At 38.8% G+C, this 26,272-nt stretch overlaps 1 protein-coding gene and 1 long non-coding RNA gene across 3 annotated transcripts in view; one reads left to right on the top strand and one right to left on the bottom strand.

Moving 5' to 3' along the window:
• LOC123328853 overlaps positions 1 to 1,028 on the bottom strand; it is an 86,389-nt gene extending 85,361 nt beyond the window's left edge. Inside the window, exon 1 of the long non-coding RNA XR_006543858.2 lies at positions 278 to 1,028. This is a non-coding gene — a long non-coding RNA (uncharacterized LOC123328853). The remainder of the gene's footprint in view (positions 1 to 277) is intronic.
• The window catches only part of LOC102395523, a 377,402-nt gene extending 355,628 nt beyond the window's left edge, over positions 1 to 21,774 (top strand). For both annotated transcript variants that reach the window (XM_044926869.2, XM_044926862.2), the window contains exons 19-21: positions 8,149 to 8,355; positions 20,624 to 20,772; positions 20,850 to 21,774. In XM_044926869.2, the coding sequence (XP_044782804.2) occupies positions 8,149 to 8,355; positions 20,624 to 20,767 (351 nt within the window). In that variant the 3' untranslated portion in view covers positions 20,768 to 20,772; positions 20,850 to 21,774. The remainder of the gene's footprint in view (positions 1 to 8,148; positions 8,356 to 20,623; positions 20,773 to 20,849) is intronic.
• Positions 21,775 to 26,272: the final 4,498 nt, after the last annotated feature.

The raw sequence follows: 26,272 nt of genomic DNA, 5'->3' as shown, positions 1-26,272 counted from the left end.
TTCTGGAATTCAAGAGAAGAAAAGAAGTCTTTTAAAAATGCTAAGATCTGGGTATATTGTGCAATTCTCTGGCCTTGATTTATATGTGTTACAATAACCTTAAAATTAAGGTTTTTTTTTTTCTTGCATCTATAGAAAGTAGAATAGACAGGCGGAAAATACTGCTGGCCAAATCATTATGACTATTTTACATATAAACAATGAATTCATCACCTGTAGGATTTATCTCAAGGAGCAGTGGGTGGTTAGAGCAGAGAAATCTTGTCTTTTTCCTTACCTTTCTCCATTCTGTCATCCTTTGATTTACTCTCTAGTCCTAATCTTAGATGTGTTGTGGAGTGGTTTTCAGCCTCATAGTCCACTCTTCATTTTGGTAGCCAGCACTCCCAGGCAAGGCAGGGAGTGGCAGAGACAGGGTGCACCACGCTTACATTTACTCTGAAACCCATCTGCCTTTTGTTCATACAGAGTTGCATTGGTAATATTATTAACATTTGCATACAAGGGAAAACCTTCAGGCTGTTGCTAAAGACCTGTGACTTCCTACTTACTTAAAATAACCTGCATCTTTTTCTTGCATTTGTTTCTATTCCCAGGAGCTTTGCAAAATGTTTTAACCAGAGGCCAAGTTCTTTGTGGTTTCTGAGTGTGTTTTGTAAAAATTGTGCAATTGTGGTGTGAGAAACACTTATTTCTGATAACAGAGGCAAGATGTAATGTTTGAGGGGTTACCAAAATTATCTATGCTCACGATAACAGAACTTACTCTACAACATGTGTATAACCACATACGGCTCTACATGAGGTTTCCCCAAATTGCATTATTTCTAGCTGAATTAAGCACAGGTAATTTTGTTCAGAAGTCTGGGTTTTTGGCAATGTAACATAGTTTATTACCTTTCTCAAAATTGGTTCAAATTTACTTAAGTACTTGTTCTATACTCCTAATGGTTATGCTAAAGAAAGAAACATCAAGGCATGATCATTTTACTTACCCGATTTATCTGCTGGTAATCTTCTTTTGGGCTTCCTTGGTAGCTCAGGGGTAAAGAATCCACCTGCAATGCAGGAGACTCGTGTTTGATCCCTGGGTGGGAAAGATCCCTTGGAAGAGGAAATGCAGCCCACTCCAGTATTCTTGCCTGGAAAATCGCATGGACTGAGGAGCCTGGTGGGCTACAGTCCATGGGGTTGGAAAGAGTCGGGCATAACTGAAGCCACTTAGCGGCAGCCATCTTCTATTCATTCTTTTGTCTTTTGTTTCAAAGCAACACACAAAATGAAGCAATGTGCAGAACTGCTGATATTCATAGGCTGCAAGGAAACAAAAGTAATTGGAGAAAAATGGAAAGCACCATCAAAGATGTACATGCTTCCAAAGCTTCTGAAGTTATCCCACGTTTTCATTCCATAGTTAAATCAAGGTCATAGGTTAGATTCTTATGTGGACCGGCCATGTCTTTGTCTAAACTCTGGGTCCGTCATGGAAGAGGCATCACCTTTATCATTTGGAAAGCCAGCTGTTGCTGTGTCTTTTCTATCTTCGGAAGAGGAGTTACCGTTAGACTCAAATCTTTGAAATTTTGACTTTTTAATTTACACTGTTAGTCGCCCAGTCATGTCTGACTCTTCCCGACCCCATGGACGGTATCCCACCAGGCTTCTCTGTCCATGGAATTTTCTAGGCAAGAATATCGGACTGGGTTGCCAGTCCCTTTTCCAGGGGAGCTTTCTGACCCAGGGATTGAACCTAGGTCTCCTGCATTGCAGGCAGATCCTTCACCACCTGAGCCACCAGGGAAGAATTTACACTGGAATATGTGATATTTTGGAGAAGGAAATGGCAACCCACTCTAGTATTCTTGCCTGGAGAATCCCATGGACAGAGGAGCCTGGAGGGCTCCAGTCCACAGGGTCGCGAAGAGTCAGACACGACTGAGTGACTAAACCCCTACCCTGTGATATTTTAGAGCTACAGACACAGTCTTTGTCATACATTTGCATTCATTAATTCAAAAGGAAGGCATTGTTTTCTAAAACAAAACACAGCATTTATGGGTAAGATGCTCATTTTGCCAAGACCCAGTTTTTTTTTTTAATTTTATTTTATTTTTAAACTTTACATAACTGTATTAGTTTTGCCAAATATAAAAATGAATCAGCCACAGGTATACATGTGTTCCCCATCCTGAACCCTCCTCCCTCCTCCCTCTCCATTCCATCCCTCTGGGTCGTCCCAGTGCACCAGCCCCAAGCATCCAGTATAGTGCGGACATGTTCTCTCCTAAAGAATTGGCGAATAAGATCGCTATCATCAAGGCACAGCGTATTTGGATTCTAAGCTTCAAATACACAGGAGACCAACTGGGTCACCCGGTATGACCTAATTTCCTGACCCGGGCTCTCTCTTGCTAACTTTCCACACTTGGAAATAAAGTGCAAATTCTAGTGGGGAAAGAAAAGAAATCCACCCAAGAGCTGTTAAAAAAAAATGTATCTATGCAGTAAATCTATGTACCACTGTGTAATTATAATAACATAAACAAATCCACTATAAGGACATTCACATCAGACCTAATTTCATGCTGAACTATTATAATGCAATTAAGAGCCTCATAGTCCTGTTTTAATTAAGCTCTGTTGTGAAATATGCAGCATTTGAACCTGTTCTGACCTGTTTCGTCTACCATTGAATTACCGCCCTCGACTTGTTTTTCTGCTGAACGATGAATCTCATTTAAGGATTACTGTTTGCGGCCCTGGCATTTGGTGGGTTTTTCTGTGCTTTTATGCCTCCAGATCCAGGCCAGTTATAGCTCCTCAGAAATGCCCTATACATGGTCTCTTGACTTACCTGTCTCAAAAGATTTGTTAACTCACCCTGGGCTTTTGTGGCAATAAAAGAACAGATTTGATTGGTTCAATGAAAGAGATTTTAGTTGACAGAAGAGTTCACTTGTGGAGCTAACTTCAACTTCCATAGGGCAGAGTCAGTATCTACGGGCCTATCCTTTTGCAGAAATACTAACGAACTCCAATTTTCCATGGATATTACTTAGTTTGCCAACTAGTTTAACCATTACTCAACAGAAAATGAAAAACAAAGGCATCTATATAAAATGCACTTCATAGAATAATCAGATCCTACTTCCTTCTTTTTATCTCTCACTTAACTTTCGGCAAGAATGTCTAGATTGTCTGGTATTTGCCTTAACGAAACTTTCCCTTCTTCGATTCCGATTGCCTGAAATAAAACTAAACAGGAAATATTACAGGTGAATGTCTAGCTTGGTGATCAAATATCAAGCCAGTCTGCTGAAGAGCCTGTTACCCAACAACTAGTTTTAAAGAATTAGAGTGAAAAGTCAGGAGAACAGAGTTTCAGGCAATCATGTCCACCTACTTAGATTATTTGGAAATGAGCCAAAGGGCTTAAGAAAAATCAAACGGTGATTGCTTCATCACACCTCACCTCTGTGTCCATCCTCTGCTCTGCCTCTCTTTCGGTTTAGTTCTTGTTATAAAACATCCATGTTCTGCTTTTTTATTTTTTATTTTTTTTACCTTGTCCTACTTTCTTAACCCTAGGGAGGATTTTAAGAAGGTTTCAAAGCTAAGCATCCCCAATTGCTTCAGGCTGTCTTTGGTTGTAAGTCAGAATATAAAGCAATTACCCGGAGGGTAGGATGTGTTGGTGGCCAATGGGAGAGTGTTCCCTAGATCACCAGGTAACTGAAAATATTCTCTTCAGGGTGAACATCTGGTTCAGATTCTTAACCATTTCTAGTGAGGTTTTATGGGTCACTCCCCCTTTTCCTTTTCCAAAAGGCGTGTACTCGTAAAACAGAAATAATAGGGTTTAACTTGGTCCACATGCCACGGCTTCCCTGGTGGCTCAGACAGTAAGGAATCCACCTGCAGTGCAGGAGACATGGGTTTGATCCCTGGGCTGGGAAGATCCCCCTGGAGAAGGGAATGGCTGCCCACTCCTCTATTCTTCCCTGGGAAATCCCACGGATAGAGGAGCCTGGAGGGCTACAGTCCATGGGGTTGCAAAGAGTTGGACATGACTGAGAGACCAACATACACACGCGTTGTGAACACGTGTTTGATGATCAGATCCTAAGGCTGCTGGATGGAAATTCTGGAAATGACCACGATTGCTTCAGTATTAGAACTGTATGGTCCAATAAATAAATAAAGAGAAAAACATTAGTAATTTTTTTTTCTAATGAATATCCAAAGAAGCTTGAGAACTTTCCATGGATATTAATAAAACTAAATAGCTGTAGTAGTTCGGATGCTGCCCCTATTTTGATTTTCTATGACAAACGACAGTGTATCCTTTTTGAGTCAAGAGGGATGTTTGCAAAGTTCCTGCTCAGACCAAGGATAGACAAATCTTCCCATAGATTCTTTCACAGGCACACTTCACTGAGGCAAAATTCAGCATGCTCAAAAATTCAGAAAAATTCAGAACCATGTTCAGACACAGTTTCATTGCTCAGCCACACACTAACGCTCAAAGACAGTGGTCTCTGCATCAAACATGTTACCACATGCTGTAATCAACAGTTACATTGGCTTTAGAGTCAGATCAATTTGGGTTCAAATATCAGAGCTACATGGTGATTTGTGGTCCCAGAGGGCCACTGTGATATATACCCCTCTTTCCCCCACCTGAGCTAGTTGAGAAAAACTAAGCAAGCACAGGAACCAGACTAACGGAAATAAAAATGTCAGCCTCATGACTACTAAAGCTGTTTGGAAGATGCAGCTCTCGATTAGCAACCAAAGTGGGCTTGGTAACTCATTACCCCATAAGGCAGGAGCTGGAAGGAAAGTCATGCTCAGAAGAGGCTGCTCTTGTTAGGACTTGACTATGAACAGGCAGAGGATGTGGGTGCTTCCTGAATACAAAAAAAAAAAGAGAGAGAGAGAAGGGGCAAGGGAGCTACTCTGAGTTCTTGCTCCAAAAACACCAAGGAGGAGAGAAAGAAAAGCTTGTGGGTAAATCAGGGGTAGAGGAATAGGATTATTTCTTAGTAAATAGTATCATCATACAACTATCTTTGGGCAAGTTACTTAATATTTCTGAACCTCAGTTCCCCTGGCTATAAAATGCGAATAATAATACCAAGCTGACAGAGTTGCAACATAAACAGACAAGCAAGGGTGTGTATGTGTGTGAACTGTCCACCTCCAGGCCTACCACTCAATCACGCTGATTTAGTCTCTAGTCTGGGTGGTGCTGGTTTAGTTGCTAAGTTGCGTCCGGCTCTTTTCAACCAAAAGGAATTGTAGCCCAGCAGGCTCCTCCATCCGTGGGATGTCCCAGGCCAGCATACTGGAGAGGGTTGCCATTTACTTCTCCAAGGGATTGTCCCGACCCAGGGATCGAAGGAGTGTCTCCTGCATTGCAGGCAGATTCTTTACTGCTGAGCCACCAGGGAAGGCCTTCCTTTCTAGTCTATCCAGCCATTCTCTCCTAGACTCTAGATCAGTTAGGGATGTCTCTGGGTAGTAGGCAATTCACCCTTCTCTTTCCTCAGACTAGAGATGGTTGAGAAGGAGAGGAGGAAGAAGGATGTGCATATCAAAAGCAATAAGAGCTATTTCTAAAAACCTGCTCTGCACAGTTTACTACCCAAAGTTTCAAGGTCACTTATGTTCTAAAAGGAATCAGCTTCCAAAGCAAGAGTTACTCCTTTGCAGACACACGCAGACATCTTCAGAGTCTTGTGGCACGCCCATATTGCCAGTGTTGCAGTGTGGGTGTGTCTCCTCCTGCATTTCCAGGACAGAGAGGCTTCCATCCAGCAAGGCTCCTGGCTAACTCCTGTATCACCAAGTTCTTCATAGAATAAGCAGAAACCCCCTAGTTCTCCAGGATGTGCCATGCTATTCCCATCTCATTTCTTTTGCTCTGTTTTGCCTAAAGTCTTACATCCTCTTACATCCAAAGGCTGGAGATATCAGAGATGTGTGTGATACTTGGCCTGGAGCTGCACTTGCAGCCAGAGGCTTCAGTTCTGCTCCTGGTTTAGGCTTCAGCTGTGATCCTGACTCTGGGAGGGGCTGGAAGAGTAGCGACACCCACCTCCTGATTTGACCTGGGGATGCTCAGTGTTGCTAAACATGCCCGCCAGGTGATCACACAGATTAAAAAATAAATACTTAAGTGGATTCACGTTCCCACTGCTTCTACCATGGCTTTGACATGTTTATTAAATGCTTTCTTTAGATGTAGTCAATGCTATCGCTAAGCCTGTCCTGCCTGCTTGCCACGGGCCCATTGCAGTAGCATGGTTAGTGGTACCCGTGCTTGTTGCCACCTTTGAGACGTCTGTCACTCAAAGCTCACATCTAGCTGGCAACTGAACTCTGACGGTTCTGTTTCAGAAAAAGAATCATTGACTCTGTCTCCAATTCAACTGCCACTCCCCAAATGCAGGGTCTCTTCCTCTCCTTTTGGTGAGATGAGCTCCAAACTATCGTCTTTCTGGTCTACCTGTCACTCTGCCTTTAGCTGTTACTCTAAAATACAAGTCAAATGAAGCCTGTCTTCTACTCAAAAAACCGCCAGCCTTCTCCTCTTTATGAATTACACTACGAATATCTTAGCAGGGTATCCTGTGTCTCCACAGTGCAAATGATGTTTCTAGCCTTACACCCTGGTTCTCACACCTGCCCTTGAGTCAGGTCCACTGGACCATGGATTGGCCCTTGAGCCCCCCGTGCGTTCTGCATCTTGGTGCTGAACACACCCATGGCCCTTTTCGTACATTTTGAAATCCCAGTAAGGTTTTGAGACCCAAATCAAACCTCACCTCCTTGGTAAGGTTCCTTCTGTGCACTCATCACAATTACATTGGCTTTAAGTTAAATGTATACCAGTCTCTTACTGTGAACTTCTGATAGATCCTGAAACTTGTCTATATTTTCTGAAAAAACTAACATAGATGGGTCCTCAATAAATGTCGGTTTTTAATTGTAACTTTAATCTTTTAACTTTAATCTTTTCTTTCATTCAAGCTATTTTAAGACATTTATCACTTCTTTACCTGTTCACCTAGATTTTAATGTTACTTTTTCATTTTCAAAGAAAAGGCTTCCCAGCTAGAACCATGGGAGTTTATTGTCAACTAGAGACTTGAATTAAATAATAATTGGCCAGAACTTTCCTTTATATTATTTAATCTTTCTATATTTTTGAGTGTTGAAAGTACTTGCACATCATATTAGGAGTTAACTTCGAGGATTGTGTTTGACATGAACTGTCTGCCACAACAGATAAATGCTTTCTGCCTCAGAAGGAGCCAGTGAAGAAAGAAATCAATTGAATACTTTCCTTTACTTACCTCTGAAATGACTGGAGTATGTGAATAGGGAAACTGAAAATTTTAGAAAGCATTTTGTATAGCTCAGCAGTTGCAGGAGAAGATGACAAAGAAATCTGGAGACAAGAAGGTTTATCAGCCTCAAAAAATTTTCTGGAGCAGTATAATCTAATGTTTTATTGCCAGTGTTTTAGACAAGCAATGGAGCAATATCTTTTGAATTCATTCATAGTTCAGTTAACTTTACTAAAGGCCCCACAAGGAATGCTGTCTTTAGACAAAGGAATTGTCACAAACTAAAAGTGGTATGTAAACAAAATATGCAAAAATCCTGCCCTGTGCACTTCACTAAAATATATCTTTAATTTATCTTGCCCCCTGTTTTGGTGATGCCAGAGACTTAGCTTACTACAAAGAAACAAAAAAGAGCAAAGATTTATCTTGGATGGAAAAGCACAAACACCCATTCATAAAGCCATTCGTAAGCATTTTTTTTAATCAACACTCTCATTGTCGCAGCCTGCTTGATCTTCCTACTTTGGGTTAATATGGGAGCCAATTACAGCTTCATCTGTGTAGAATTAACTTTACGGAGCACACACCGGGGATTTGTCTTTCTTCACTATTTAGATATATGTCATAAAAATATGCCTGGAATGGAGGCAGAGGCATTGCAGATGGCAGAGACTCTCAGATTTATTGTAGATGCATTTAAAATTGGTTCTGCTCTTGCCAGAAGTTAATTAATTTTTTTTCTCTCCTTTTCTGGGGCTGGGGGGTGGGGGGGGGGGTCTCTGTGTCTCACTAGGTGGCAGTGTATGATTATATCTGGAAAAGGCATGGCGTCCAGTCCAGCATCTCCAGCTGTGACCTCCAACAGCACGATGACATTTCTGTGACTGCACTTGGTCCAGGAGGTATTACTTCTCATGTAGCTGTATACACCGTTTATCCCAGTGGGTTCCAAGAGCTATACCGCCATTTTCTTAGGCTCCCTAGCGGTGCCATTGTTGAGGTGAGTATACATGAAAAAACTTCAATGCAAATGCCGTGTGTGTCGTCATGCATGCATATATGTGGGTGTATTTATACTCAATTTTAAAGCTTCAAAATTAATTTGCAAACATAACTGATGCTTCTAATACCATATAGGACTTGAAGATGTATTTTAATGTCTTCCTAAAGAAACGAAGGTACCATATAAGAAAAAAAAAATGTTTCTGGGCATAGCTTTTGGAAGACAGGTGGGAAACAAATTACGTGAAGTAATTCGGGAATCTGCTTGATAAACTTTGACTCAGTTACTATTTGGAAATAACCAGCAGATTGATGAAGAAGAAATATGAGTCCATAGACACTTTGATGTGGCAGAAAGTACACAGCCCTTTGCTTAAATGATCTTACACAAAATGAATGAGATGGTGCAGTTTCATATTTTTTCCATAAGATAAATCTGAAAAAAAAAAAAGAAAAGCCTCCATTTCCTAAATGTTTCAAAATTTTTATAGTAGCATTTGGCAAAGATCTTGGTCACATTTCTTTCTAAAAAGTCCAGGTCTTTTGGTGAGCTGAGTTTATTTGAAAGAAAAAAACAAAAAAACACAAAACCCTCTTACATCGCTTCATAGTCTCAGAATTCAAACTTCCAGGCATGTTGGAACCTGAGGTCCCCATTAGCATCAACACTGGTGTTGAATCATGAGGTCAGAAAGTGTGTTATTTCCCATTATTTGATGGAGATAAGGGCGGAGGAGCAGAGTTCAGATACGTATCACAACCGATTCTCTGGTCTTGCTGGCATGAAACGCCCTTCACAGTGGCACAATGCTGTTGCTAAGAATTTGCAGCATGAGGATCTTTCCATTCCCATCACACTTTCCCTGTGGAGTTTAGCTATAGCTGTTTCTGTTATGAAGTTGATGAAAGTATGCCTTCATAAAAATCCCTTTGACTATAACCTTGAAGAAGTTTCTAACTGTCTAGAGCTCAGCCTAGAAGATTAGCCTGCTTCTCCTGTCTACAAAACCCAGCCCACGACGGTATTTGGTACCTGAGTGACTCTCTCAGGCTCTCAGAGAAGCAGAGGTGTGCTAGACCCATTGTCTCCCCTCCCCTCTCCCTGATAGAGGAGGGGACTGTGCATATTGAAGCAAGGAAGCGGGTAGGCAGATGAGGACTAGGCCCCATGTAATTCTCTGGGGCTTTGGATCACAGGCTGCTACTGACTCTTCTGCAGCGCTGCATGTGCACCAGGCCCTTGGCTTAGTCATTTCCCACTGCTCCGACTCCATCTTTATCTGTAAAACTGGGTTATGAATATTTATGCTACCTGCCTCATAGGGATTTGGGACAGATGAATGCGATAACATTGGCAACGTATTTTAGGTCTTTTTAAAAAGGGTGCAATATGCATTACACAGTGCTATGGATCATGCTCATGGCATTCTTGCAGCAAGAATACGGGAGTGGTTGGCCATTCCTGTGCTGCAGTCTAAGGGGTCGCAAAGAGTCAGACATGACTTAGTGCCTGAGCAACAACAACATGGATCATGCATGATTAAAATCATTCAACTTTTAAACATTTTTTTCAAATGTAGTACCATTTTGCTAAAAATAAGATAACTTCTAGGAGGATTGCAAGATGGGGAAGGAAGTATTATTGACCTACCTGGTTTTGGTTGTCTGGGTTTTCCATGCTGTGGGATTATATAATGGTCGATTATGTGATGGTGGAAGTGTCTGGACCCCTCTAAGCCTGTTCCCAACTGAGATGTTAACAAATACAAAGCCAGCTTTTCCTCTTTTTTCAGATCTCAGCAAAGGCACAGGGGCCTGCTCTCTCTGCAGTCCAAGTCTAAAGCCCAGCCACCTATTTCTTTATACTTGAGTGTTACCTGTTTTGTCCACTATGAAATCCATTTTGAAAGGATCTAGCCTCTTTGCCAGGTGGCTCAATGATAAAAGAACCTGCCTGCCAGTGCAGGAGACATGAATTCGATTCCTTGGTTAAGAAGATCCCCTGAAAGAGAAAATGACAACCCGCTCCAGTATTCTTGCCTGGAGAATCCCATGGACAGAGGAGCCTGGCGGGCTCTATGGGGTCGCAAGAGCCGGATATGACTGAGCAGCACAGCAGGAGCCTCTTCGCAGCTTCTCTTAACACTTTTTAGGAGTGCTTGTGTGCATGCTAAGTCACGTCAGTTGTGTCCGACTCGTTGAACTATAGCCCGCCAAGTTCTTCTGTCCATGAGATTCTCCAGGCAAGAATACTGGAGTGGGTTGTCATGCCCTCCTCCTGAGGATCTTCCCAACCAGGAATTGAACCCACGGCTCACGTCTCCTGTAACAGCAGGTAGGTTCTTTACCACTAGCACCACCTGAGAAGCCCCTTTTTAGGAGTACTAGATCTTATTGTTCTAAACCTGTTTCCAGTACCAAACTGTGTCTCCCAGAGGACAGGAACCATAAAACCATACCAGTCCCAGAGCATTCTGAAGACTAGGCAGGTTTTCTTTCAGCCACGTGACTGGCTATTCAACAATATTCCTACTTTCTTTTATATCTTGACCTCTTGCAGGCACAGTCAGATCCATTACTGGCTTTTTGAGCTACAAAACCTGAAATTGGAATGGATTTGAGACTTTTTTGGCAACTTCAGTGGGAAATGAAATCCATGTATTATCTTTCCCAAAGACATAAGCATGGTAAAGAAATTTCCAACAACACTTAGATAGATTTTACTTTCTGGATTAAAGAAACACCTATGCAACTTTTCAAATTGTAGTTTATAAGTAGTCATCTACTTGGATTAACGTTAACTTTTCCCTTTGAATTCCCTATCTGTGTACTAGGCACATAGCTATTGCTCAAGGAAATCTTTAAATTGCCTTGAATTTTGGGATGCCAAGCTATACTACTTGATGAGTAATTATGCTCCATGAGATCTTTTCCATTAATGCCTATATCATGTGAATGGAGGGAACTTATACTTAGGAAGGGCTTCCCAGGTGGCTCAGTGGTAAAGAATCTGCCTGCCAATACAGGAGCCCCAGGTTTGATCCCTGGGTCTGGAAGATCCCTGGAGGAGAAAATGGCTACCCACTCTAGTATGTCTGTCTGAGGAATCCCATGGACAGGAGATCCTGGCAGGTTAGAGCCCATGGGGTGGCAAAAGAGTTGGACAAGACTGAGCAACTAAGCAACAGCAAATACTTCGGAAATGACTCAGATCCGTTTAGAGACACCTGTAAGATCTGTGCCACATCTTGATGGATATTCTGTTAGGGGAAGAAACAGAGGTAGCTGCCTCTGTACCCAATTCATTTACAAATTAGATCGGGAAACAAAAAGGAGTAAAATGCTTCATCTTTATAACCTGAACTCTCTTCTCAGAGGTTTCATGGTGGTTGTTAAACAGGGTATCTCGGGTTCCAAGCTCCTTCTGCATTTAACGCAGCTCCTCTCCTAATTCTGATATGAAATATAGGTCACGTATTAACTTTTTCTTTTTTCCCTCAAGAAAACCTTAGCAATTTGAGTTTTGAAGCAGGTTACCTGCCAGTTTAAAATTTTTTGGTGAAAAGCAATGGTTTTGGAACAGAATTATTTCTGCACTAGAAAGGTCAGCTTTCATCGGGTGGGTATAGAAGTTACACCACAAGCGATCCTTCCTATAGATTTATGTTCACCATTTTTTTTCATCCAGGTCTGTGTCCCGAGATGACACAGTTCTTACAGTGTTCTACATATTTGACTTTAAAAAATAAAATCCCCTCCATGCTTGTCCAAGATGGTCAGTGGTCTGTCAGGAGGTGAGGGCATCTCCTGAGTTCTCTTTTCCCCAACCTCTCTGAGCCTGGGAGATTCCATGAACTCTCTGCAGAGGAATAGGTTTTAAATTAAATAATTATTTACTGAAGTGTAGTTGACTGGCTATATGTGTATATTTATATATAATATATGCAATGTATATATATATATATATATACACACACACACACACAATATACATATATATACTCTTTTTCAGATTCTTTCCCTTATAGGTTATTACAGAATATTGAGTGTAGTTCCCTGTGCTATACAGTAGGTCCTTGTAGTTATTTTATATATTGTAGTCTGTAACCACAAGAACCTACTGTATACCACAGGGAACTACACTCAATATATGGTAGTGTGTATATGGAGAAGGCGATGGCACCCCACTCCAGTACTCTTGCCTGGAAAAATCCCATGGATGGAGGAGCCTGGTAGGCTGCAGTCCATGGGGTCGTGAAGAGTTAGACACGACTGAGAGACTTCACTTTCACTTTTCACTTTCATGCATTGGAGAAGGAAATGGCACCCCACTCCAGTGTTCTTGCCTGAAGAATCCCAGGGATGGGGGAGCCTGGTGGGCTGCTATCTATGGGGTCGCACAGGGTTGGACATGGCTGAAGTGACTTAGCAGCAGCAGCAGCAGCAGCAGTGTGTATATGTTAATGCTTTGTCTCTGTTTCGCAGTGTGAGTTATTTTTGAAAGTACAAAGTGATTCTAAAGTTTTGAGTGCTACAAAACTTAGAAACCCAGGCAACACTGGTGCAGACTCATCAAGTCACAAATAAGCTTCCGGATCCCAGGGTATCCATTGCAATTAAGAAAGTCCTTGGAGCATTAGTTGGGGTGGAATGGGAAAAGGGTTTTTTTTTTTGTCATTAGAGGCAGTGTCGCCTGGTGGTCTGAGCGGAGAAGTGGGAGTCAGGAACCCAGAGATCTGACAGAGGCTCCGGGAGGCCCCGCTGAGCGGCTCCAGGCGAATTTCTCATCCTCCAGAGGACGGGCTCACCTACTTTGAATCTCCCATCTGAAGAGCTCCTTACCCAAGGCCTAGAGATACGCAGCAGGAGGCCTGATTCCTTGTCTGCAAAATGAGAATATTAATACTTGCCTAAATAACAGATTAACCAATTAGTGGTTATTAAGTGTTCTGCTGATAGAAAAAACAGCAGGAGAAGAAAGGTGAAAACAAAAAACGGAACCACAATTTTATGATTAGATGGGTTTGACTTAGCTCAGGATTTTTCTCCTGCTTATGGTAGTGAGTGGCCATTGGTGTGAAGAGAAGGTGTAGAGGGACTAACCCAAAACCATATGACCTTCAGCGAGAAGACAGCAGAGGAAGGTTTATCTTGCAAGCCTGCATGAAGCTTTGAGTAGAGAAGGAGGCAACACATTCTGTCTTTGAATCAGTGATTTGCACGGCAGAACATAACACAAATAACTGAGCATTCTCAGTTGTAACTCTTCTATTTTAATATCTTCCAGAAAAGACTGTTTATTGTTTTTGGAAATTCCCATATCTGTTTGTTACAATGACTAAGTTGCTGTGTGTGTGTGTGTGCGGGGAGAGAGAGAGAAATACACAAAGATGAAGAAGAGAAATCAATAGGAAAATACTGAAAACTTGGGGTCTACAGGAATTAGATAAGTTGTTGAGAATTTCCCTATCCAATTTTTCCTTCTGTTGAAAATCATTGTCCATGAGAAGGGGCAAAGCTGTTCCTGTGTTTCTCATTGTGCATAGAGAAAATATTAAAGAAAATATTAAAATCAACTGGCCTAAAGAAAATATTAAAATTACCCCATTTTTTGCAAATAGAAGAAAGTCCCATTTTCATTTCCCAAGTTTAGAAAACTTTACATTTTGTGCACAACACCTGCATGAAAAGATGCAGTAAGTTCTTGGAGCACAACTGCTTATAAGACATAATTGAAAATATACATAAAAATGAAGTAGTAATAGCAATACTTATGACTTTGCCTAAAGTATTGCTAAAAATGTCAAGTACAGGATTGTCTTTTATTTTTGGTTCTCATATTCAAACTTAATAGCTGCCGCTTCTATTGATTTTTAAAAACTAAGTTCCTGATACTATCTTGCTATTTCTTTTTCCTAAGAATGATTCATTATTGTGATAAACTGCAGAGGGACAGCACTGTATTGTATTTAAAACTTAGACCTCATTTTGAAAAACAAATTATGAAAAAGCAGAATGCAAGAGCAAAGAAGAATTCAATTATCAGGCTACTATTACAATATAAGGTTACTTATAAGACATTCTCTTATCATACTACCATGAAAAGTCTTAAATAGACATATTTACTAATCATTTAAATAAAAGTTAAATATATCAGAGATTTCTCTCCTTTTGAAAATTACTTGACAAAATTATTATTTCCATATGTATCTATCAAAATAAATGATTTTATTTGTCAGTAATAATTAGGTCAGTGCAACTTGCTATGACGTGGTTTGCTTTTCACAAAATTAAGCAAGATGGTTCTCACCTCAGGCTTACTTTATTATTTATATATATAATTGATAACCTGTAAGAGGAACAATAGCTTTGTTTTTTAAAAATTAGCACATTATAATTTTAAAATAAATGCAACAGATTTCAGACATATTTTCAGAAAATGTAGCTAATACTTCTAAAAAGGTATTGTATTATTTGTCCTATTTTTATGGGTCAAAAATATAAATGCTAGTGACTAAATTAATTTTAGTAAAACTATGTTTGGTTTCTTTAGAAAATCCTAAAGAACTACTTTGATTTTACTTATTAAGGTGTGACTTTTAAAAACATTTTAGAGTTACTACAGGCCTTTTCTAAAATAACTTCACTTGTCCAATCTTATAAATAATACATTTCTCTATATTTCATTTGTACTCATAATTTGAGACAATAATTCTTTGGTAGTATCTGTTTGTTATAGACTACTTTTTTATTTGCATATAAAAAGAAAAGAATAATCACATGCATATTTTTTAAAATATTTACTTATAAAATAATTTTCAGCATCTTAGATTTCCTTTGACTCTCCAAATAATTAAACTTATGAAAGTTGTAGAAAAGATTTGTTCTATTATTTCATTTATCTATCAGGAACAATGTATATATGCATGATATATTGGAGGAGAAAATTTTTCTGGAATTCTAAGTCATAGGAAATGTTTTAAAAGGTTTATTAAGTGTAAAAAAGCAGTTTGAAAAATAAGCCTTGACATACTAACTAAAGCATATGGTTAAATATTTAATATAAACATTATAGAAGTGAAAAATCTTTATTGCAGAGTCAATAAAGAATGAATCTTTTAACTTGGGTAAAAATATGTTCACTTTCACTCATCTATATTTTTTCTTTATTGTTATGGAATTTAGAAACCATAACTTAAAAGGTAACCTAAATTTGAAAAAAATATTTTTATGCTTTTTATTTATTAATCATAAGTTGCTATAAATTTGGAAAAGTTTTGAGTTTTTTGCACTGTAAATATATTTGCTTTTAATTTTTTTCCAGTTGTATCAAGGAATAATTGACATACATAACTGTATAATCTTAACATAAAACACTGTGGTTTGATTTACGTGTGTTGTGAAATGATACCCATAATAGTTTCAACATCCATCATCTCATGCAGATAGAATAAGATGAAACTAATAAAATTCTCCTTGTGATGAGAACTCTTAGGATCGACTCTCTTTACAGCTTTCTTATCTATCATTCAGCAGCGCTAACTACAGTTTTATATTTTATCCCTAGTCTTTATCTTATAACTGGAAGTTTCTACCTTTTGTTCAAAGCATATTTTAAACCCATGCCTCCAACAGTCAATGCTTGAGCTGAGCATTTCAGAATATGACAATACAACTAATCAGTGATTTTTATCTTGATTCCATTTGACAAGGCTGCCTAAACACTGATTTCTTAAAAAAGTCAAAGATAATTCACTCGTGAAAAAAAGCCACAAAACCGTAAACATAATTATTTTTACTTGTATTTATGTATAGAAATATCATGAAAATATTTTGATACATTTTGTAATTGTGTCAATATTATATCTACAAATGAGTGATTTCTTTAAAGAATCCATAGATACAGAAGTATTAGATTTTCCTTTTCAGTTTATGGACAGATTCTTCTGTAATGACCTGAAACAATTATTGAAGGATAATATGATTAAGCAAAGTAAAAATCAGTTGCTTATTGTCAGTTATTTTTACATATTTGTATCCTATAAATTATTATAATCCCATTTGTATTTAATAAAACATTGACATAAAATCATGTAAGTTTATGTGCAAAAATCATATACAGTGTGCTGAATGATACACATAAGGCAGGGAACAGTAACAGTGGCTTATTTTCTGAAGTAATCTTGACACTAATGCTAAATTACAACTCAGAAACATCTAGCACTTTTACCTTTATGAGAAAAGGCTTTTTACATATTTAACATAATTCCAGGGAAAATAAACTGGAATTATGTATAAAGATACATGCACTGTAAGCACAGGGCCTTTATATTCCCCTGTAGGATACTTACGATGATTTTATTGCCATTTTGTGTCATTTTCTAAAGGATATAAAATACAGTCAGTAAACAAACTAGACTTTGGATTTAAGGTGACAGCTGCTACTTCAGAAGCAATATTCAGATATTTAATCTTAAGAACATTGAATGTTCTTTATTTTTACAACCAGGTAAAGTATACTTTTGCAAAAATGAAAGGAGGGTGTGCTTTGAGTTATGCTTTTTCCCAGGGGTGGTGATCAACATAGCCACCGCTACTGACACCCCATCTTCACTCAGTCCTGGAAAATTAATACGAATGTCAGCCCTTATTTAACTGTTTGAGGAAATTAACATCCATGCTCTACTTTTTCAAAATGCAGACTTCCTTTCTCTTAAATAACGTTGATTCGATCTATTATTTACTCTGAGTGGCATATTGCTTCTAGTTCTAGTTTTTTGTTGCTGTTGTTTCTATTTTTTTCTAGTTCTATTTTTGAAATCTACAATTGTAACCTAATGTTAAGACGCTTTACCCGTAGTTCAGGTACAGCTATCTGAATTTTGCTGGAGAAAATTTCACTATGGAGCCATGAAGAGTTGACCTGGGCCACCAATATTGCTGTCAGTGAGTTAGCGCCATGCACACACACGTCCTGTGTTCAGCTTAGCAAATTGAAACCAAATCTGTCTGAATGTTGTATCTACTTTGCTATTCCTCTTCCTCAGCCCCCTTACCATCTTTATAATGACCATGCACCAAAGGTTGATCAACATGTATTTCTGGGGAGCTGAGTACAACCCCTTCTACCAGTCAGATGGCAAATAAAGTCAACTCTATTCTTCTAAGTAGATACTTCAGGGTATATCCACCCTTATTAGTAGTCAATTCGCTATCTTTTTCTTAAGGCCTGTTTATCACAATTTCTAAGAAATCTAGTGGCTTCTTTATACCAAAGAGGGCCAGTCCTGCTTCAAGCGCAAGACACAAGGAACTCACATGTGTTGTCTCCATGGGGACGGGTGTTTCTATTGACCACCAGCTCCGTACATCCACATGGCCTGAACTATCCTTGTCTTTCTCTGCAGAAATTCTTTGCTGCTCACACTGCCTGGCGATGCCCAAGCTTGAGCTCTATTCGTTTGCAATCATACGTGTATTACACTGCACTCGTGGGGGCCTGAGCAGCTAGTCAAGTTCATGGTGGCTTTGGCCTCAGTCACATAATGTGCCAGATCTAGTTCCCCCCCCAAAAAAGCTGATTGTAAATGTTTTTGCCATTTTTTAAATTGCTTTTATGAATGGGTAAAATTTGGAGTTTCTTGGGGCATTTTCACGGATATTCTTTATTATTTCTTAAGGCTAGATTCTGACAGTGGAATTACTAGGCCAAAGAATCTGAGAATTTAAGAGGATATATATTTATGAGCATATTTCTTATACACATAAATACGGTATATATCTCCAAATTGCCCTCCAGAAAAAGCAGGCCAATAGAAAGCCACCACTGCAGTGGATAGGAAGTTTGCCCAACATTTTGATAATCTTTCTGGCTATAGCTACACAAACTGTGCTCTCTGTAACTTAAAGAGATAGTGATATGTTTGAACTGGGAGACCACATGGACAGCATAGTTTACTGTGACTTTCTGCCTTTGAAAAATGCTGTACGACTAGTTTTTTTTTTTTTTTCAAAGCACAGCACATTTAAAAGCAAGCTCACCATGAGATCTTAGCTGTTTGCAATATTTATTTTCTAGCAATGTTTCTTCCCAGTAATCAATGAAACTCATAAAATAAGTGTGATCATAATATTATTAGCTTGTTTTTCTAGCACAAATCATTTGAAATGTGACCCTAAACAGATACAGTCATTGGAAAGTGAATAGTCTTACACAACAATTAACTGAGAAGTGACAACAGATAACTTTCTTTACTGACTATAATTAAGGATATATTATATTTTTATTCCCTCTTTCCCAAACCTATCAGGGCCAAGTATTATTTATTACTCTGATGTCTCTTCACATAGACATGCAGATAATTTTCTACAAGTACATTTTTGATATATTATGGTGGCAGCTGTGATGAGGATGAGGGGAATAGTTTAAAGTTTAGAAGCAAGTTTTAAAAACCATTAGAACACAGAAGGCTGCATGCTCTTGGTCCATGGCCCTCTGCATCAGGATACAGAAACCCTTCCAGGTAATCAGTCCAGATGATAACTGGGGAAGTTCCTCAACCATGCCTGGTGCCATGACCCTCCTTGCCCACACCCTATGGACATTTTAGGAATCCCTGTTAATTAAGACATAGTACTGAGTAAAAAAAAAAAAAAAATCCAATAATTTATGTCCTATAGGATAAAGTAATGATTGAAGTTCTTACTCTTGAATCAAACTCTCAATAACAAAGAAAGATTGTGAATAGCAGGAAACTTAGGGGAAAGGGAACTTGTCATTTTGAAACTTCTTATTCGGGTGACTGCCACCCCATTTGGTATGAGGAATGTGTATTTCAGAAATTCCAAGAACTACTGGCATGATCCATCATACAAGGATCTAAAAGGGAAGATATCGCGAGATGTTGGACCAAGCTCAGATGATGACTCTGAGTTGAACTTTTAGAGAGTCTTGATAAGAAAGAAGATGAAATAAATGCAGGTGTGGCACAGCATGATTCCCAATAAATTTAGATTAAAAAAAATGGACTGAAAAGAGCAAAGAAAGGGATATAGTGAAGAATTAAAAAAGAGAGAGATGGTTAAGAACAACAGGAGGAGAATTCCTTGGTGGTCCAGTGGTTAGGATTTGGCTCACGCACTGCTGGGACTTAGGTTCAATCTCTGGTCTGGGAACTAAGATCCCACAAGTCTCGCAGCAGCCCTGGCTCCCCTGCTTAGTAGTGGATCTAATAAAAAGAAGAATGACAGGGAAGTGATGATGGAGAACAATTTTAGGGAACAGTGGGTGGGGGGGTGGACTCTAAGAAAACCGGACAAGAGAGACTCAGCAAGAGAAGAAATGAAGGTGTCCAGTTTTCCTCAACATTATTTAGCTGTAGACGTCAAGTATCTAATCTATTTCTGCTTAATCACAAAAGGGCTTTTTATTTACCCCAACATGAGTGGGAATTACAATGGATGTTCTCTTCTGTATCCAGGGACATGCATTCATTTTGCCAGTGTTGACATAGATGGGGTCCCTGCCTTTCTCATCAGGGTGGCCTTCAGTTCAAAAGGCCATAAGTTCTGGGGAAAACAGTCCTTCAGCAGAGTTCCTGGAAATGTTACATACGTTCAAGATGTAGGGAAGACAGATGAAGTCAGTGAAATTGATGATTATTATAAACAGCCCAGAAATAAACCCAAACTGTGTGTGACAAGTGAAACAGGATGTTGGCATGGCCTCTAGTTGTGCTCAAAGATAATTAGTCCTGTGTTTACAGAAAGCTTCTCTGGGGACAATGAGTTCCTACTCAAAGGAATGTTGTCTGTGTTTTCCCCTGATATTTTTGTTTTCTCTCCATTTCATCACACAACGATTATTAAAAGCAAAAAAGAAAACCCCAGCCCTTGCACTTTATTTTGACCATTTTGGTTTCTGTAGGATTAGGATAATTCACTTTTCACATGTGTTTAGATTGCTGATTATGACCCTGTGTTCTGTGTTACTAAATATTATACAAATGCGTATATATTTATATTTTTGGTGCATTATAAAGTTATTGTCAAAGTCAGAGACAAATGGAACCAAATCATAAAACCTACATTGAAGTCTCCTGTTAAAATGTGGAATTAAGTGAACAAAAATGGCATTTCCAAGCTGGTTTTTTTTTCCCCCAGGGGAAAAATTGGGGGAAAAAAAATCACAGCTTTCGTTCATTCTGCCTAAACATTTCTTTGAAACGTGGTAAATTAACATGTGCCATCTTGTCACCGCTTTTCAGGTGTTTGGTGATATCGGTGGTTTAACGATTATCCCCATTGAGCTGGTCACAGCTATTCAGAAGCAGCTAAGTGAAATAGACGGTACACTGGGAGACTCCCCGGATATTAAATCAAGAGAAAAGAAAAAAAAATCTTTAGAATAAAAAAGGTATTTACCTGTGATTAAATATTTGCTCACTGCTATACGTGAGTGCCTCAACTAAGTGCTTTCTTGTTTTCTTAAAGCTCTGCAGCAGTGCCCAAGTCATTGTGAGAAGATTCCGTTCAGCTTCCTTTCCAATCTACTGCCTTATAATATGCACTTCACTGAAAGTCAGTAATCGGAGTTGGGAACAAAAGCTCGACATCACGATCATCCCAGACATGTTTTCAGAGAGCACAGAATCCTGCCGATCTTCATCAGCTTAGAAAGAGCTAGAATATCATATTCCACGCTGTTCTACGGAAGTGTGTTCTTTCATGGAGGGAATAAGTGGGATTGCCAGAAGAGGATATAATCAAGTCTAAATAAATCCCCTTTGTCCTTCACTTAGCATAAAATTTTCACCTTTTTTTTTTTTTTTTTCCTAGAAGAAGCTTCAAGGGGGGAAAAAAAAGGAAAAATTACATAACAATAAAAAACCAAGTCACTTAAATGAGTTGTTTTGCAGAGCCTTGTATTCTGAGTATCTTGTATTCTGAGATACCAGCAAGCAACCCCAAACTGGCTGCTTCAGATGTTGGCTCCTTACTTTCCCCTCTAAGGTCTTCCCAGCTCTTTTTAAGAGAATGAAAGTAGCAAAGCCCTCTTGCCAGTTCTTTATATTATTCCTTTTCCTCTTCAATCCCTTGCTTTTCTCTTTTCAGCTGGAGGTTTGGAATAAGATTTAGGATCACAAATGGACAATGAACTATCAGAGAGTGGATGGGTTATAGAATATCCTGCATCTTTAAAAATCTTTTATCCTTTCTATAGAGCAAGAATACAGATGACACCTAGGTCGTCTAATCTTGCTCTGTGTTTTTATTAGTTGGAGTATAGTTCTTCACAATGTTGTGTTAGTTTCTACTGTACAACAAAGTGAATCAGCTGTATATATATATATATCTCTGTGTGTGTGTGTAGCCCCTCCCTCTTGGACTTCCCTCCCATGACCCTCCCCCATCTCACCCCTCTAGGTCACCACAGAGCACTGAACTGAGTTCCTGGTGCCATACAGCAAATTTCCATAAGCTATCTGTTTTACACGTGGCAGTGTATATATGTAAATTCCCATCTCCCAATTCATCCCACTCCCTTCTTCCCCTGACCTGTGTCCACATATCTGCTGTCAGCATCTGTGTCTCTATTCCTGCCTTGCAAATAGGTTCATTTCTACTATTTCTCTTGATTCCACATACATGTGTTAATACACTATATTTATTTTTCTCCTTCTGACTTCACTTTGGATTAATGGACTCTAGGTCCACCCACATCTCTATATGACCCAGTTTTGTTCCTTTTCATGGCTGAGTGGTGCTCCATTGTCTGTATGTACCACATCTTCTTTACACAGTCAACTCTCGATGGGCGTTTGGGTTGCTTTCACATCCTAGCCTTTGTAAATAGTGCTGCCTTTTTCAGGAAGAGTGAGCAGGTGTTTTGAGAGTCACCTCTCTCAAACAGAAAACAGGGTGAATTAGAGAGGTCAAGTTTCATACCTATAATTGGGGAACATGAACACATCTGATCCTGGTGATTTTTCAACCCCATCTTTGATTGTTGTCTAGCTATGAGCATATCTTCAATCTTACATATGGCATTTGCATTAAAGATTATATTAGATGTTCCCTCTATTGGCAGAAATTAGCATATGCACATACTGACTATATTTTTCATCCTATTATTGAAGGCAGATCAGCATATAATAATGCCTCTTTCAATGTGAATATCAGCGTCTATGACTTCTTGACTTCCTTTCCTCCACTCCTGCTCGTAGCTATGGTCACCAGCTACTTACTTCCACTTTTACTTAGTAGCTTTCTATTCTAATGATATGCTTTATTTTCCCCACTAGAGCATGAATTACCAGTGTGGAGAATTTTCCAAATGTATCTTCCTATTAACAGAACTTAGAACAACTCTTGGCCCTATGCAGGGGCCCAGTAAATATTTGCTCTTGGGAAGATAGTGTGAAGGAGAAATGGGGGTGGATTAGGGCCAGATCTTTACTATGTTATCATTTATACTATAAGGAAGAAGCTCCCCCAGGCCTGAAAGAGTGCGGTCAGGTACAGTAAGTTCTGTGATGGACCTGTGTCAGTACAAAATATACTGAGAAGAAATAAATGTATACATGTAAGCAGATTTCTTCATCTTCAACTGTATTTCATTCAATTATTAGGACAAGTGGATAAAGCAGATGTAGTTGAACAAGTGATAAGGTAATTTTTTTTCCCACTGAACCATCATTTGCTTAACTGAATTAATATAAGTACCTGTGGCACAGTGGTAAAGAATCTGCTTGCCAATGCAGGAGACCAAACAGACCTGGGTTTGATCCCTGGGTCAGGAAGATCCCCTGGAATAGGAAGTGGCAACCATTCCAGTATTCTTGCCTAGAAAATTCCACGGACAGAGGAGTCTGGTGGGCTAAAGTCAGTGGGTTGCAAAGAGCTGGACATGACTGAGCATGCATATATTTATCTTATAGGTCTGTCACTTTTTTTTGGCTGCACTCCATGGCATGCAGGATCTTAATTCCTGGACCTACGATCGAACCCGTGACTCCCTGCAGTGGAAGCTTGGAATCCTAACCACTGGACTGTCAGGGAATTCCCATCACTTTTATTATTTATATTTTTTCTCACTAAAATGTAAGCTCTCTGCTTTAATTAGTGGTACCCTCTGAAGTCCTCAGCACAGTTCTTTGAACTAGTAAGTGCTCAGTCAATTTTCACTGGATGAAAGTGTAAACTGATAAGCCAAGTTTCACTTCACTTTATATTGAAGTGTTGTACAACACTGAATTGAATGAACATTGCAGAGATCAGTAATCAATTGATAACTTTTTTTCTTGTGTTTCCTTTAGGAACTGGTGGTCCCAATGAAAGGATAGGTGTAAATACGAAAAACAATCTTTTCTTGCTCCTGAAGGATGCTTGTGGCCACAGTGTACTTCCTAATCCAAAAAGTCTAATATGACATTATGGCAAAGCAGGAGTTATTCAGTATTTTAAAGTCAAGCAGTCAGTGTTTTGCTGCTCGAGTTGTTTGAGAATTGTTTTCCTTGCCATTGAACTGATCTTACTGAGCATAAAGTGTTATATAATAGCTTCAACATATGAGTTAATGTAGCACTTTCATTAGCAGTCTGTGTGTATGTGTGGTGGGTAGAGATTAACTACCATGCTTTTTCAAGGGTTCTTTCTTGTTGAAAAGGCCCACTCTAATGTTCATGGGCTCATGCTATAACTGAATTCAACATTGAAACAAAATTTGGGTACTTGTCTTATCTCTGAAGTGAATACCCCATTTGCATTGGAATTGAAACAACCTATTTAATTTAGATTTTTTTGGATGTACACACATGGTTAGTTTCTTAGTAGAAAAATAAGTAAAGGGAAAAAAAGGACCTTTTTATTCTTCTAATCAATTCCTCTCATTTGGTGGGCTTTTATGAACTCCAAACATGGATAAGGAGAGAAAGGAGTGGCCTTTGTTAAGAGATGCTCTATAAGAACAGAGTTCTAACATGAGCGTCTTCAGTATAATGTTCCCTTTGCAGTGTACACGTATTTGTACACTATGCAAAGTATTACTTCAAAATTCAAGATAGGTTTCTAGGGGACTATATATCTATCAATTTAGCTATTTTTCTCAGTAAATTGAGGACAATTACAGTGCTAATAATTATTTTTCAGGAATCTCCTAGTAAAATAAGTTTTGCTTTATCTATAAACTCATGCATATTTTTTCCAATTATTTCATTGATAACTTCTTTTCTAGTATTGCAGTTACTCACCAACTCGTGTCATTCACATTGATATTTTCCCTCACATAGAGCTAATACACAATACAGACTATGGTTATAATTGAAAACAGTAAATTAAAAATACTTTTAATAGATCATTTTTGCCAGTACCCATTGTGTTCTTATTGCTCAAATAGATTATCCACTTGAAATTAAATTCTATTAAGGAATAAAAATATAAATAAGAAGGAATTAAACATTTAAATGCTTGCTATAAATTTAAAAGTGAGATCTGTTCAGTTTTCCTTATATTAAGCTCAGTGACAAGAGATAGATTACACTAAGTGTCAGTTAAGCAAGTAGATGAAAAATGAGTGATTTTCATCCTTCAGTTAAATGTGGTGCTAAGTAGTATACGCTGGCATTAAAAGCAAATTACTTATCACCTCAACAATCACAGCATGAGAGCATTCTATGGAAAGCTGCATTTCCAGTCTTTCTTGGTCCTCAGTTTTATTAAATAAATCAACTGATAATGGTTGGATAAGCAGAAGAAAAAGCCTGGATGGCATTATGACATTTCCATTTTATAAGCGCCTATTTGAGATATCTCTAAAATGGTCTTTTGTAGTCACCAAGAATTCACAGTCACAACTACATACAAGCCCACCCACACCCACACCCGCACCTCACACACACTCTAAACTCTAGTCTTGTCTGATTCTTTGCGACCCAATGGACTATACAGTCCATGGAATTCTCCAGGCCAGAATACTGTAGTGGGTAGCCTTTCTCTTCTCCAGGGGATTTTCCCAACCCAGGGACTGAACCCAGGTCTCCCACACTGCAGGCAGATTCTTGACCAGCTGAGCCACAGGGAAGCCCCCCCACACACTATATTTGTATACAATGTCATCTGGTCCCGTTATCTAAGTGAAGCACAAATTCCTTCTTCTACATCACTTCCAGTTGGCCATCTTGCTTAATCTTAGACACTTCTAGGCACAGGAAAGTCACCATTGCAAGTGAGAATTATCATTACTATCACTACAAGGAATTCCTTCCAGTAGCTTGAACATAGTAGTTAGCGGATTTGAGATCCTTGTGAGGACCTGCCAACTAGAACAGCTCAGAGCCTTGGCAAATGATACGTCTTAACTAAATTGTAGTTGACTGAGTGAAATCAAGTAAGCCTCATCTTTTTAAAAATGTGTAAATTATTTTATTTTGAATACAGTGCATTTACACATATTTTCCTTTTTGTGACTGAGGAGCAGTTGGGGATGGGGGGGTACTGTACTCAAGAGTGTACTCAAGAGTGAGGAAGGCAACCCTGGGTACTCCCTTCAGGGATCCATGAAATGTTTCACTACCTCACGTAGACAGTTAGTGTACCAAGGTTTGAAGTTGTTTAGTTTGCTTTAGTATATATTTTGGCATATAGCAATTCTTCATTTTTTTGTAGCTTAATCTGTAAAGTTTATTTGTTGTCTTAAAACGTGGTATATTAAATTGTTTATCATTTCTCATATTTTGAAATGCCACTTTTATTATGTAATAAGCACTTACAATTACACTGTTTTCCTAGAAAGTGTTGTTGTTGCATTGATTTATTGCATATTTTCACATTAGTATCAGACTCTGCTAATTAAAGTAGCTCATAGGTCTATGTTAATCAGGGACATCCTATGATTAAATTGCACATGGCTAAGAAAG

The sequence above is a fragment of the Bubalus bubalis genome, chromosome 2, assembly GCF_019923935.1.
Source record: "Bubalus bubalis isolate 160015118507 breed Murrah chromosome 2, NDDB_SH_1, whole genome shotgun sequence".
Taxonomy (NCBI): domain Eukaryota; kingdom Metazoa; phylum Chordata; class Mammalia; order Artiodactyla; family Bovidae; genus Bubalus; species Bubalus bubalis.
This window is presented reverse-complemented; position numbering and strand designations above follow the sequence as displayed.